Here is a 14,350-nt window from a genome sequence, read left to right on the forward strand (position 1 = left end):
TGACTCAAAAGCAACTGGTTTGCACGTTTAAAAAAAAAAAAAAAAAGTTTTCTTCTTTGAAACGCCTTAAAAAATAAAATAAAATAAAAAAGTAGTGGTTTTTTTTACGTGGCGACTTCCTGGAGGAAAACTAACAGTTTTTATACAGACGATAAAAAATAAAATAAAGTGTGTGAATCAGTGGAGCTGGAGACGTCAGGCTAGCAGTTTCCCTTTGTTTCCAGTCTTTATGCTAAGCTAAGCTAACACTCGTCACCTCCCTCCCCCGCCGCCGCCGCCGAGACGTCGCAGTCGTTTCTTTATTTAAAAAAACAACAAAAAAAGAGAAACATAGGAGACTGGAAATTGAACACTACCCAGAGGAAAAACTGTTTTCATCTTCTGGACATTTGAACGTCATCAGCAAAAAAAAAAAAAACCTCATGAGTCAGAACTTCCTGGTCTGTGTTTACTTCAGGCGGCACTTTGTTGTTGTTTGTTTGTTTCCTCCCCCCTCTTCCTCCTCCTCCTCCTCTTCCTCCTCCTCCTCCTCCTCCTCCTCCCACTAAAGTAGAAACAGACCGGTCGTCGCTGCTGCTTCGCTCCAACGCTCTCGGTTTGGTCGCCTCCCGTCTCCGCTGGTGTTGGTTGTGATCGTCACTACTTCTCTCTGTAGCTCCGACACATGGGTCCAGATGTTTTTAGCTCCTCCATCGGTTCTCCTCCTCCTCCTCCTCCTCCTCCTCCTCTTTCTCCTCCTTCTCCTCCTTCAAGGTGCTGTCTGTCGGCTGAATCCTCCTCACACGTGCAGGCGTCGAGCTCTCGGTTTTTATTTTTTGTGCAACTTTTACTTGAACTCCACAAGTTACGGATTCAGACCTACGACCTCTAATGTACAACCTCACACATTTGATTAATCAATATTTACTCGTGAATATGGATTGAAATCAATTGAATCACTGCAAAACCAATGACTTCTTCTTCTACTACTACTTCTTCTTCTTCTTCATCATCATTGTCGTCACACGACGGGGCTGTGGAGGTTCCTCATGACAGAATTTACTTGATCAGATTTCAGAGAATCAGCGTTTCACACATGGATGGAGAGAAAAGAGATAAACAGATAATAATGAAAAAAGACAATTGTCTCAGTTCAGAGGATGGATTAGCATATACCTCATTCCCAGTCCAGCAGCGCTGGAACTTAAAATGCTATCGTATTGACATTAACAGTTATAAACAGCATTATGTACACACTCAGTTTAAGAAAAACAAATCTCACTTCTGTTGTAGCTTCACCTGATCGAGCCGGTTGCTTATAGTTTTGCTCATAACTGTGTAAGGAAAAAAACAACAAAAAAAAGCTGTGAGATATAAAATCTTGTATGTTGTTTTTTTTTTTTCTCTGTTTTTTGGTTTAGTTTTTTTTTTTTCTTGGGACCATTTTTGTTTCACTTTAGATCTTGTACAGATTTATGGTTTGGTTTGACTTATTTATTCCATCAGTAGTGCTTGGTTTTTATCATGTCCAATGGTTTTTGTTTTCTTAATAAAATTCACAAAAACTTGACTCTGTTTTCAGACTCCTGATCCTGTTTTTCACACGTCACTGTGTTGTGGGTTTAGGTTTCTAACACTGAATAATAAATTATTAATGATAAATGCATGAATATAAACTCCTGCTGTGTTTCCCATTCACTTCTGTTGGAGCCAGATGTTGGAGTTATTATAAACATGTACAGTGCAGATGTTTCTGATGAGTGATGAGTAAAGATGCAAACAACTAAACCAACACACTCTAATAATTAATTGTCGATTATCAGTCTAATTATATGTTTCTGCTGCACATAAACTAAACTTTTACATCAAACTGGAACTAATTATTTCTTTTATTAATCAGTTCATTTCTAAAAGAATGTATTTAGAAGTTATTAAAGTTTAAACTTTTTCTCCAAAATATAACTTTATATATTGAAACTTAATTTCTTGAACATTACTTTTTTTTGTTTTTGGTCAAATTTTGATGACTTTTTTCTCATAAAAATGACAAATCTAAATGTTAAAGTGATTAATAGTGAGTCATAGTGTTGTAGTTGTATCAATAAACATTATTCATAATTCCTTCTTCACACAAACTCTTTCAGTCGTCCTATTAAATCTCTATTAACCACTGAAATAATGATTATTATTATTATTTAATTCATATTTTCTTATGTTACAATCAAGGAGCAGGTGCAGGACAAAAAAAAATCCCATCATGCTTTGTGAATCATGATGACACTAAAATGTAAACAGATGTTGAAGTTAAATAACTCGTTAATTAACTTTTTCATCTGATTTGTTTTGATCTGTTGTTTTATTTCTACATTTATTTGTGTTATTTATAAATCGATCGTCGTCGTCGTCGTGTTGCCGTCTCTTCTCCTTCGTCTGTGGTTTGAACCGTGACTCAGCTTCGTCTCGTCTTTATCAGATCAAAACTCTGGATTCGATTCATTCATAAACAGACAACAAAACAAAACACAAACAGCAGCTTTTTGTTTTTCTTTGTTTTTCTATTGGACTGTTGAGGAGTTGTTTTTTTTATACAGTACATAGAAAACAGTGACATCATACACCACATCAACATCTGTAAAATGGTCTGAACATTTGGAAACCATTTATACACTGTGCCTGAATCTGTCACATATATAAAACATTACACTAATAATAATAATCATAATTAGACGTATCACGTATATAAAGTACAACATGTTTTAAAGTCTATACAAACGGGCTTTTCGTTTTTTTTTTCTCTTCATCTTCTTATCGACAGGGCAGAAAAATAAAAACCTCGTACACGTTAAAAGCTTTTAAAGTCTTTTTTTTTTATCCCATGGCACCGTGTCTGATTAGTATTTACAGAGACAGAGAGTGTCAGTGGTTAAAATGCGTCACGAAAAGATTCAATATGATCTAAAATTGTGCTCGAGAACAAGAGAAGTCAAATAACATTGTGTCTGTTTCTTCGTTGACACGTCGTCGTCGGAGGGAAAAAACGAGTTTATTCACTTTCACTGCATCGATGTCAAACCTGGAGCTGTAAACAAACCTGAAACGTCTCATCTGTTCAGTATTGGAATAAAATATTGAACTTCACAGGGCCACATTGAGAAAACATTTTTTTTCACAGACTTCGAGAATAAAGTCATAGTTTTACCAGAGAAAGTCACAATTTTACGTAAAAAGTAATAATTTTACCAGAAAAACTCATAATTTTACAGAAAAACTCATAATTTTACAGAAAAACTCATAATATTATGAGAATTAAGTAATCATTTTACAAGAATAAAGTCATAATATTACCAGAAAAAGTCATATAGTCAAATGGTCAAATCTGTGATTTTTTTTTCTCAACATGGCCCTAATACTCCATCATAAGTGGCTCTTGAATTGCCCCTCTGGGATAAATAAAGTTTTTTTTAAATTCAAATTTGAATTTAATCATGTAAGTGAATAAATTAGTTTTTTTTTTACCCGGCGACGTGTCAAACTCTGAGCTTCTGTAAAGGACAGCAGTCGTTCTGTAAAAATCTGAATTGACCTTCGACCTTCACCATAAATTCACTTTTTTTCAATAACAGAGTCGGAGTCGTGACGATAAAGTTAAAGTTAAAGCGCAGCGTGTTCGTGTTGAAGCTTTAAAGTGGACAGTGCAAATCTAAAGTGAGCAGAGGCGTCTCATACACACACACAGACACACACAGACACACAGACACACTCACACTCACACTCACACTCACACACCTGTACTCAGTGCTAGCTTATGTCCCTGTGGGGAAATCACTGGTTAGTGAGGAAACAAACACAATGCAACTAATTTAATTCATCATTGGCTGCGACGACAAAGCCTCAGTGACTCAGGAGGTTCACCTTTGACCTTTGACCTTTGACCTTTGAGACAAACTGACCTGCCCTTTAGTGTCTGTTCTGGAGCTTTCAGTCGAGCCGCCCACGAGTCGCCGAATAGAAAAGGTCTGAAACTTTTAAAGCAAAAAAGCAAAAAAAAAAAAAGATGGATATTTGGGAAGGACGACTCTGATTCCATGACAACAGAGGAGGAAGATCATGTGTGATACGACTGAAAGCTCCAGAATGATAATTCAGTGGACCTCGTAGTGACTTTGCTGCAGAGAAAAGTCAGTAAACGAATAAAACTGACCTGTTTGTGTAAAATAATGAAATGTCCCTTTAAATTTAAAGGTCCACTTACTGTCTTTCTTTCTCTGAAGCTTTCACTTTCCTCTCACAGTTTAACTTTCAGTCTGTAAACTCTGTGAGAGTCTAAAGAGTTTAAAGCTCTGGGAAAAAATAAAATAAAAAACGGAAACTACGATCTCTCAGGTCAAGGCTGAACCTCCCTCATGTTTAGTTGTCATGGTGACGGAGGATCAATCAACGCCACGGAAAAGTCAGAATATGTCAAAAATTACAAGTCAAACATTTATGAGAAAAAAAGTCAAAATACATCAAATATTAAATTGTTTTGTTTTAAGAATTAAGTCGTAATATTTCAAGAAAAAAGTAAAATAAAGAGTAGCTGTAATGTTTCTACATTAGATGGTTTAATATAACTGAAAAAAACATGAATATTAAGTCATATAATGTTAATGTTAATGAAATTAGTCAAAATAAGAATAAAGTTTTAATATTACAGAGACACAGCTTCATATTTCCAGAGTTAATTTTTAACATCTTGAGAACAATAATAACATTATGCTGTGATATTTATATTATTTATGAATAAAATATGAAAATAAAATCCTGAAATGTTTCAATAAAAAAGTCAAATATTTTATATTTATAGCATATTTATATTTTAAGTTACAGGAATATCATCAAAATCAAGAGTAACGTCTTCATATTAGTTGTGTTGTTATGAGCTGTAATATTTCTACATCACACTGAGTTACGAAAATAAATACTTTTCAAAATGATGTGATACTTTGAATATAACATGAACATAAAGTCATAAAATATTCTAACAGAACGTGTTTAGAAGTTATTAAAGTTTAAACCTTTTCTACAAAATATAACTTTATTTATTCAAACTTTTGTTTTTGGTCAAATTTCAACAATTTTTCCTCAATTTAAAATTTGATTATTTGACTTTTTTCCCTCATAAAAATGACAAATGGAAACGTTAAAGTGACACCGATTCCTTCGATTCGACTAATTAAACCGTTAAAAAAATCGTTAGTAAACAGTTCAGTGGCAGTGCAGCTCTCTGATTGGCCGAGGAATGTGTGGAGGAGGAGGAGCTTCAGTTTCCCTTCAGTTTCAACTGTGCTTCACTTTGTTGGGTTTTTTTTACTCGTTAGAAAGAAAATAAAGCCCGAAAAAAAATAAAACAAAACAAAAAACCATAAAACAACGGATTCCTTTTGTCATAATAAACATCAATATTGCACCGAAGCAGCTTCATATTTGGACGTTGAGCGTTGAGTTTATGTTCAGAGACCAGGACGGCGGCGGCGGCACCGGTGAGATGCATAAATACAGTATAAAAATACGTTATGGAAAAAATCTGCAGGCATGTCGGGCTGGACGGAGGGAAAAGAGGAGGAAGAGGAAGAGGAAGAAGGGGAGAGAAAGAGTCTGTGTTGTTGTGGAAACCTCTAGAAGGTCTGGTCGTCGTTGCAGGACTCGGTGGCGTGGCCGAACGCCTCGCAGATGTCGCAGTACGGCCGCTCGTCGGCGCGGCTGCCGTGGTAGGTGGAGTGGGGGACGGAGTCGGGGCTCTGGGCCTGAGTGGGACAGTCCTCGGTGTCGTGGAGGTCGAAGCAGTCGCAGATGTCGCAGAACAGACGCGGCGTCGCCTTCTTCTCCCGCTTGGACGACACCACGCCGCCCTCGAAACTACAGAAGACCAAGAAGAAGAAGAAGAAGAAGAAGACGACGTTCAGGTGCAGCTGTTCACATCTGTTCACATCTGTTCACATCTCTGACAGGTTTAAATCAACCTGTCTGAAGCTCCGTCTGGATCCAGATGTGCTGATCTGCTGCTACAGTTTGTTCCCTTTTGTTTTGCCAAAACAAATTTCCGAGGCAACAAAAAAAAGAGGCAAACACACACACACACACACACACACACATTCCTGGCGTGTTTGTGTGTCTGTAGCTCCGGTTCAGCATCCCTCCTCCTCACTCTGAGGTTTAAAGTGTTGTCTTTAAAAACCACAGGGTCGGGATGAAGAGCAGAGACACATCTTCACTTTTAACACTTTTAGTCTCCAGTTGTTTTTCTGTTCACTGTTTGTTTCTATTTTTTAAGTATATTTTTGGGGCTTTTTTGCCTTTAATGGACAGGATAGATTCGAACCGGGGCCGCCTGCAGTGAGGACTATAGCCTCAACACATGGGGTGGGTGCTCTACCAACTGAGCTATAAACACCGCCCCTGTTTGTTTCTATTTATTCTGTCTTATTATTAACCCTCTGGTGTCTATGATCACGTGATCAGATCACATGACGTCTTCAAAGTGCCATTACAAAAAAAAAAGACTAGTAGGTCACCTGGAGCGCTGCTGTCAACTTCACTTGAAAGTTCGGATTTGAAAATCTCTCCCAATTTTATTGGACCTTGATAGAGCACATAAACCGGAGATATGATAGTTTTAATTTGATAGAACAAATGATACTCATCCGAGGGATGGGAGGGGCAGGCACTGACTTTCTTTCCATATATTCGGGAAAACGTGGTCGAATCAGCTGATGAATACACCAGAAAAGTATGACCCAAGTGTCGTCATCATCATCAAGTGTCAAGTGTCCTGAAGCCGCCACATGAAAAAGTTGTTGGGAAAAAATTAATGTGATCTCTGTTTTTATCCTTGTTGTAGCAGCAGCTCCCAGTGGCTGTGTGAGATTTACTGCAAGATCTCACACATGTGCACAAACATCAACAGAGCCACTGGGAGCTACTGCTACATCAAGGATAAAAACAGAGATCACATTAATTTTTTCCGAACAACTTTCTCATGTGGCGGCTTCAGGACACTTGGGTCAGTACAGACGAGCAGTATGGAGGTATCTGGATGTTTCATAGTGTGTGTTTTGGACGATTCAAAAAAAGTGAACTCTACCCGCCGCCATTATATGAAAACCCGTTGCCAGCCGGACCCCCCCTGGAACTCCTAAAGAGTTTTGATGACTCTGAAAGTTCTCCAAACCCTTCCTTGGCATGTCGGTGAGTAGATAATGGGTGAAGTGTCCCTTTAAGTCTAAAAAAAAAAGTTGTTTTTCATTGATAATAAACATTAGTGTGATGTCACTGCGTGAGGTCGTTACCCGTCCGTCCCGTCGTTGCCGTTGAACTCGGCCAGAGCGAGTTTCTTCAGTTTGATCTTCAGCTCCTCGTTCTTCCTCTGCAGGTCGACGATCACACTGTTCAGGAAGTTGATCTGACGGAGACACACACACGCACACATACACACACACACACAGAGGTCACCGTGATGTAACCACACAGAGGAGAACGGTGTGCTCTGATTGGCTGGCGGCCTCCTCCTCCTCCTCCTCCTCTCACCTGTCCCTCAGCGAACTCCTTCTCCTCCCTCAGCTGCTGCAGCGCCGCTTCACCTGCAACACGACACATCACAGCTCAGAGGAACATCTGGATCAACCACAAACATCTGGACCAACCACAAACATCTGGACCAACCACAAACATCTGGATCAATGTCTCAAGAAGCTGCCCAAAAGCAAAATCAACTGCCTTAAACAATATACAGGAGTGGTTAAAGCAGAAGTAAGTGGTCCGGTCGTTTTGGCTAATGCTGCGTTCCAGGCAGGCTTTTGAAATCGTAAATTACAGCTTCAAGTCACAACTTACGACTTTGTAGCGTTTCAGGCAACCCACTCGTGTTTTTCCGACCTGTTTTACCGGTGAAAGTCACTATAACGGCCACTCGTAACTTCTGACCTGTGAACTCGTAGCAGATCAAACTGATACAACTTCACAGGTCGGAAAAACAGGAGTTACGAGTTTCCTTGAATGCACCATAACAGTCCTCGTCCCTACGTCGCCACATTCACGGCGTCCCTTGGCTGCACACACAGCCCTGCATGCCGTTCTCTCTCCTCATTGGATAAAAACTGTAGGATACGATAAATGTTTTCTCTTCGGCTCAGAGCAGAGCAGAGTGACTGACAGACCCGTGTTTCAGACCAAACACTCTATGTAAGTGATTGCTGTCGGAAGATATAACTATTTAAGACTTATATTAACACAAATATATCACTTACTTCTGCTTTAACTAACTCATGCCTATCTTTGAACACTAAAAAAACTGTCTGCAACCCACCTGTCACCCACTAAAATCTACTTCTTCTGATGGTGAAGGAATTTAAATACCTTGGTGTCACCCTGGACTCCTCACTATCATTCAAAAACCATCTTAAAAATATTGTGAAAACCGAAAAACTTTAATCTACATAACTTTAAACAAATCAGATCCTCATGTTCCTACACTCCATGATTTTATCTCACATTGATTACTGCATCACCACCTGGTCCTATACCAGTGCATCCACCATCAGACTTGGATTGAATCTTGTTATAAAAAAGCCCTGAAGGTCTTGGACAAAAAAAAAAACCCTCTCCTATCATCATTGCAATATTCTAGACAAATATAATTTTCTAAGTTTTATTAATCACAGGAATTTCAAATCTGCCTGTCTCATCTACAAAGTCCTGGCTCCCCCTCCACTAAACACCTTTATCACACAAAAGTCTAGTATCCGTGGCTCTACCTCTCATATGACCAGAGCCACTGATAGAGGCGACTGTGAACTCGCATTTAGACATTGGACATCTTTTGCTCGAAATGTCTTGTCTGTTACAGGTTGTGCGATATGGAATAGTATCTCACCTTCCAACGAGGGAATGCCCAAGCTTGGTAACCTTTAAATCCTCGTGGAAATCATGGTTAAGATTAAAAACCAGACTTGTGACCATGAGTAATGTGAGCTACGAATTTACTGTATATGTCTATCTGCTAGCACCTAAACAAGCCCTATGGTACCTCATTATATTACATAGTAGGGCTGGGACGATATGCTTTTCTCCCGATTCAATTCTTCTACGATTTTTTGGATGGCGATTCGATTTAAATTGCGATTCTACGATATTGCCGATTTTCTCGTTGTTTAATCTGCATTTTTAACATTTATCTGCACACAAATACTGTAGGAGCCTATAAATTAACATACTCCATTATAAAGTGAACTTAAACCCTTTTTAAAACCTGGACTCTCTGTATGTAAAAGAGGCTAACAAATGCACATTGCACAATATTAAAAAAAAAATTCAAAAAAATTTCAAAAAAGCGATTTAAAAATCGTCAAAAAAGATATTGCGATATTTATGTGAATCGATTTTTTTCTCCCACCCCTATTACATAGCACTAGCTACCACTGTAATAATGGTGCGTTCATAACAACTCGGAGGTCGGGATTCCCAACTTGGAAATTTCCGACTTCCGACATCATTGCGTTCACGCTGCAGGAACTCGGGAGAAAAAAAACATGGATACCTGAAGGAAGTTTGGCATATTGTGGCTCATAGCTGAATACGAAAAATAAATGCAGCAGTAAATGATGTTTATTTTGGAGGAGAGGAGACGCCGCAGATGAGTGCACATATAATGTTACAGCCTTGATAACAGTTAAACGTTATTTCTGTCACAAACGAGGACCGCAATTTCACACCATACAACAATCACACCTTAATATAAACGTATTTCATATAGGCTACTGCAATAATACACAAAAATATGCATTAAAACCTCAACAAATAAATAAAAATGTCTAAATTCTAACTGTTTAAGACGAGGGCTGCCATGTTTTGATGTTGTCGTGGCTCTGACATGATACCCGAGTTCCCGACCTGTAATTTCCGAGTTCGACGCCGTTCAATTCATTTTTTACAACTCGGAGCTCGTTTTTTTCCGACTTCCGAGTTGTCTTGAACGCAGCGTAAGTACTGCAGCGCTCTACCCCATCTTGCTTATCCATATCCTCACTCTCTCATAAACCCCAACAAGAGTTAGGACTCTGCATTGCTGCAACCCTCCAGTCCACCTACACATCACCCACTGTCCCACATCTTGTACTGAGCTGTCCAGCTGTAGTATACTGGTATTGGCGATGTTGGTTCTCTGTTTGTTTGTTTGTTTGTTTATTTGTTTCTTATTGCTGTTTGCTTGTTTCCTGTGTGGCGATGCTGTCTTTTTTGTTTGCTTTTAAATGGATGGACGGATGGAAATTTGCCTTCAGCTACACTCCGGCTTGCTTACATCTTATTCCTAGTGAAGAAATGTTCATTAGCATGCGTTGTCCCTCCCAAATAAACTAAAAAAAACCAAACAAAAAAACACAAACATCTGGATCAACCACAAACATCTGGATTCATCGCCCTCCTCCTCCTCCTCCTCCTCCTCCTCCTCCTCACCTGTCGGGGGAAGCTCCCTGTCCTCGCCCTCGGAGACCGGCGTTCCCATGAGCCTTTGCTCCAGGCTGAGCACGCGGCTCTGCAGCTGAGCCTTGTCTCGCTCCAGCGTCTCCACGGCCGCGTGCAGCGTCTTGGCAACGGCGTTCTCTCCTCGCAGGACGGCGATCTGACGCCGCAGAGCGAGCACAGCGTTAGAGGAGTGTGTGTGTGTGTGTGTGTGTGTGTGTGTGTGTGTGTGTGTGTGTGTGTGTGTGTGTGTGAGTGTGTGTGTGTGTGTGTGTGTGTGTGTGTGTGTGTGTGTGTGTGTTCACCTCATTCCTCAGAGTTTCCAGCTCCAGATCTTTGTCTGAGATTAAGGCTCCAGTGGATTTCTGGTATTTGACTTCAGCCTCTGTTTCCTGGTTGGAGAAGTTTTCTCTGTGGAAACGACGACGATGAAGAGTTTAACGATAAAGTTAAAGTTTGTTAAATTTAAAGTTCGTTAAAGTTAAAAGTTTGTTAAAGTTAAAAGTTCGCTTAAAGTTAAAGTTAGTTTAAGTTAGTTAAGTGACGTCATGTAGCAGCAGGAAAAGAAACAAAAAGATTCAATCAGATTCCACAGCTGCAACAACTGGGAACTGTCTGTTCTCTGCCTCATCTTCATCATCATCATTATCCTCCTCCTCCTCCTCTTCCTCCTCATTACCATCCTTCTCTTCTCTCCCCTCCTCTTCCTCCTTTCTCATCCTCATCCTCTCCCTCCTCCTCTTTTCTCACCTTCTCCCTCCTCCTCCTCTTCCTCCTTTCTCATCCTCCTCCTTCTCTTCCTCCTTTCTCACCCTCTCCCTCCTCCTCTTTTCTCACCTTCTCCCTCCTCCTCCTCTTCCTCCTTTCCCATCCTCCTCCTTCTCTTCCTCCTTTCTCACCCTCTCCCTCCTCCTCTTTTCTCACCTTCTCCCTCCTCCTCCTCTTCCTCCTTTCTCATCCTCCTCCTTCTCTTCCTCCTTTCTCACCCTCTCCCTCCTCCTCTTTTCTCACCTTCTCCCTCCTCCTCCTCTTCCTCCTTTCTCATCCTCCTCCTTCTCAGCTTCTCCCTCCTCCTCCTCTTCCTCCTTTCTCATCCTCCTCCTTCTCCTCCTCCATTCTCAGCTTCTCCCTCCTCCTCCTCTTCCTCCTTTCTCAGCCTCTCCCTCCTCCTCCTTTCTCCTCCTCCTTTCTCATCCTCTCCCTCCTCCTTCTCTTCCTCCTTTCTCACGCTCTCGCTCCTCCTCCTCCATTCTCACCCTCTCCCTCCTTTTCCTCCTTTCTCATCCTCATCATCCTTCTCTTCCTCCTTTCTCATCCTCTCCCTTCTCCTCTTCTTCCTTTCTCCTCTCCCTCCTCCTCATCCTCCTTTCTCTTCCTCCTCCTCTTCCTCCTTTCTCATCCTCTCCCTCCTCCTTCTCTTCCTCCTTTCTCACCCTCTCCCTCCTCCTCCTCCTCCTTTCTCATCCTCATCATCCTTCTCTTCCTCCTCCTCTCTCATCTTTTCCCTCCTCCTCCTTTTCCTCCTTTCTCATCCTCATCATCCTTCTCTTCCTCCTCCTCTCTCATCTTTTCCCTCCTCCTCCTTTTCCTCCTTTCTCATCCTCATCATCCTTCTCTTCCTCCTCCTCTCTCATCTTTTCCCTCCTCCTCCTTTTCCTCCTTTCTCATCCTCATCATCCTTCTCTTCCTCCTCCTCTCTCATCTTTTCCCTCCTCCTCCTTTTCCTCCTTTCTCATCCTCATCATCCTTCTCTTCCTCCTTTCTCATCCTCTCCCTCCCTCCTCCTCATCCTCCTCCTCTCCCTCTCCCTCCGCTCTAACACCAGCTGCTCCTCTCATCCCTCTGTCTTCACTTCTGTCGCTCCTCTTTGATCCTCCCCTCCTCCTCCTCCTCCTCCACTTTCCTCCACATTCCCTCTCCTCCTCTTCCTCCGTCGGAGACGTTTTAATCCTCTGATCCCGACTGAAGCTCAGACTCAGAATAAAAACCAACAACGACGCGACGAACGGATTTAGAAACTGAAACCTCAGATTTGTAGTGAAACAGAAACTAAACGACTCGTCTTCCTCAGATTTAGTTTCTGTTCAGCTCCGTCAACGTTGTTTCTCCTCGTTATCAATGAACGAGGTAACGAACGCCAGCAGCTTCTCGTCCTGTAGCAGCTGTTAGTCTGAAGTCATGGCAACGATTTCCAGTTAATCAATTATTTATTTATTTGTTTTGGTTTAATTTAATGTTACTGACTGGACTCTGACAAAGATTGTTTCTGAGCGAAGAGACGCGTCACTCTGTCACATTTCTCTACGACCTCCAGTTAAGTTGATTGTTTAACATTTTAGATCAAATAGTTTTCAACTGTCAATATTTCAGACATTTATTGATTTCATTTCATGTCAAATATTTATATTATTTTTGCACTAATATGCCACTTTACACATTTCATACTTTTTTAATGCTGGTTTTTACCGTTGTTTTTAAGAATATGCACTTTTAGTCAGAGTGTCTGACGATTGTTTTCATGTATGTGAAAGAAACGTCAAAGAAAATTTAAATAAAGTTTTATGAATCAAAATCAGCTGCTCAGGTTGTAAATTAAAGTCTCATATTATGTGTTATAATTTATTTATTGATTATGTACGGTTTACAAATGAGAGTTCATTTGCAAAAGCAGATAAGTGCCATTTTGAAAAAAATGAGCTGAGGCTTTGTAATTATTCTTTGCAAAGTGTTCTTTTCAATAAAACTTTATTTTTTTGAGATATGTCTGTTTTGTTACATCTCAAAGTCAATCAACTTAACTGATATCACCTTATGTAAATAAAAAATAAAAAATGAAGATTCTGGAATTTTTTAAAAACTGAGTTATCTGCTTTTGCAAATGAACTCTTCAAATGCTAATTAGGAGGTAATAACAATGAAAATATTGATTATCAGCCCAAGACTGAAAGGAATAGTAAAACAACTTTCTACTGAACTTTCACTGTTACATGAGAAATAAATGAATGAAAATCGGATTAATTTCTATTTTAGAGAGTTTAACTATAAAAGAGTGAATTAAAAAGTCCAAATATGACTAAACACTTAAAGAAAACATTGTTCTGTTCTTACCTGGTCTTCATGTCTGCCTCCTCGTTGTGCTGAAACACACACACCGACACCGAGTGAGTTAAAATAGAGACTTTAAACCCGTCTGAGCTGTAAGATCCAGTCTCAGCAGGAGGTCGATCCTCAACACGACAAAACCCATTAATCACATCACAAGTTTAACGAACCCAGATCTAAGTTTAACTAACGGGGACGAAGAAGGGGAACTCGTTTTACGTAATGTGATATTTGGAGAGAGAGAGAGAGAGAGGTTGTTCTACCTGGTCGTCCAGGTGCTGAGGCTTCTGGGAGTTCAGCTTCAGCTCCTCTCTGAAACAAACAAACAAACAAACAAACAGGAGGTGACACAGTTTTTTAAAGAGCTGCTCAGGTTCCTCTGGTTTCTATGTCGACATCTATATGCTTTAAATCTTAAGTCTGGTGCCAGATGTTGACTCTGTGCTGCACATCTGTTCAACACAAACAGTTTTAGCGGCATTAAACACATTCATGTACATCAGAGAAAAATAAATCCACTGAGCTGAAAGATGCCAACGTTTTATCTGTTGTTAATACTAGAAAATCTATAGAAAGTGACTGAAACATCGTCTCTGATAAAACTTATGATCATTTTAAAAAAAGGAGGAGGTTAAATTATCATTATTATCACACCATTTGATTTGAGTTCATATTAATATGCAGTTGTGGAGCTCATTTTATTTGATTCTAACTGTTTTTAACTACACTACATCTTTTTTTACTGTATTTATTCATTGTTTTATTTTTCCTA

At 39.9% G+C, this 14,350-nt stretch overlaps 1 protein-coding gene and 1 long non-coding RNA gene across 4 annotated transcripts in view; both read right to left on the reverse strand.

The window, feature by feature from the left end:
- Positions 1-309: 309 nt before the first annotated feature.
- Positions 310-1,562, reverse strand: LOC146976959 (uncharacterized). Its single transcript, XR_015037242.1, has 2 exons — positions 546-1,562; positions 310-505 (listed from the first exon to the last, which is right to left on the reverse strand). It is a non-coding gene; the product is annotated as an uncharacterized LOC146976959 (long non-coding RNA).
- A 3,508-nt stretch (positions 1,563-5,070) lies between these two features.
- The window catches only part of clip1b (CAP-GLY domain containing linker protein 1b), a 42,784-nt gene continuing 33,504 nt past the window's right edge, over positions 5,071-14,350 (reverse strand). For all 3 annotated transcript variants that reach the window (XM_085792737.1, XM_085792736.1, XM_085792738.1), the window contains 7 exons: positions 13,842-13,890; positions 13,585-13,613; positions 10,782-10,887; positions 10,471-10,636; positions 7,546-7,598; positions 7,308-7,420; positions 5,071-5,877 (listed from right to left, as the gene is read on the reverse strand). In XM_085792737.1, coding sequence (XP_085648863.1) covers positions 5,637-5,877; positions 7,308-7,420; positions 7,546-7,598; positions 10,471-10,636; positions 10,782-10,887; positions 13,585-13,613; positions 13,842-13,890 — 757 coding nt within the window. In that variant the 3' untranslated portion in view covers positions 5,071-5,636. The remainder of the gene's footprint in view (positions 5,878-7,307; positions 7,421-7,545; positions 7,599-10,470; positions 10,637-10,781; positions 10,888-13,584; positions 13,614-13,841; positions 13,891-14,350) is intronic.

This window comes from Trachurus japonicus, chromosome 12 (genome assembly GCF_045865225.1).
Source record: "Trachurus japonicus isolate A0001 chromosome 12, Traja_1.0".
Taxonomy (NCBI): Eukaryota; Metazoa; Chordata; class Actinopteri; order Carangiformes; family Carangidae; genus Trachurus; species Trachurus japonicus.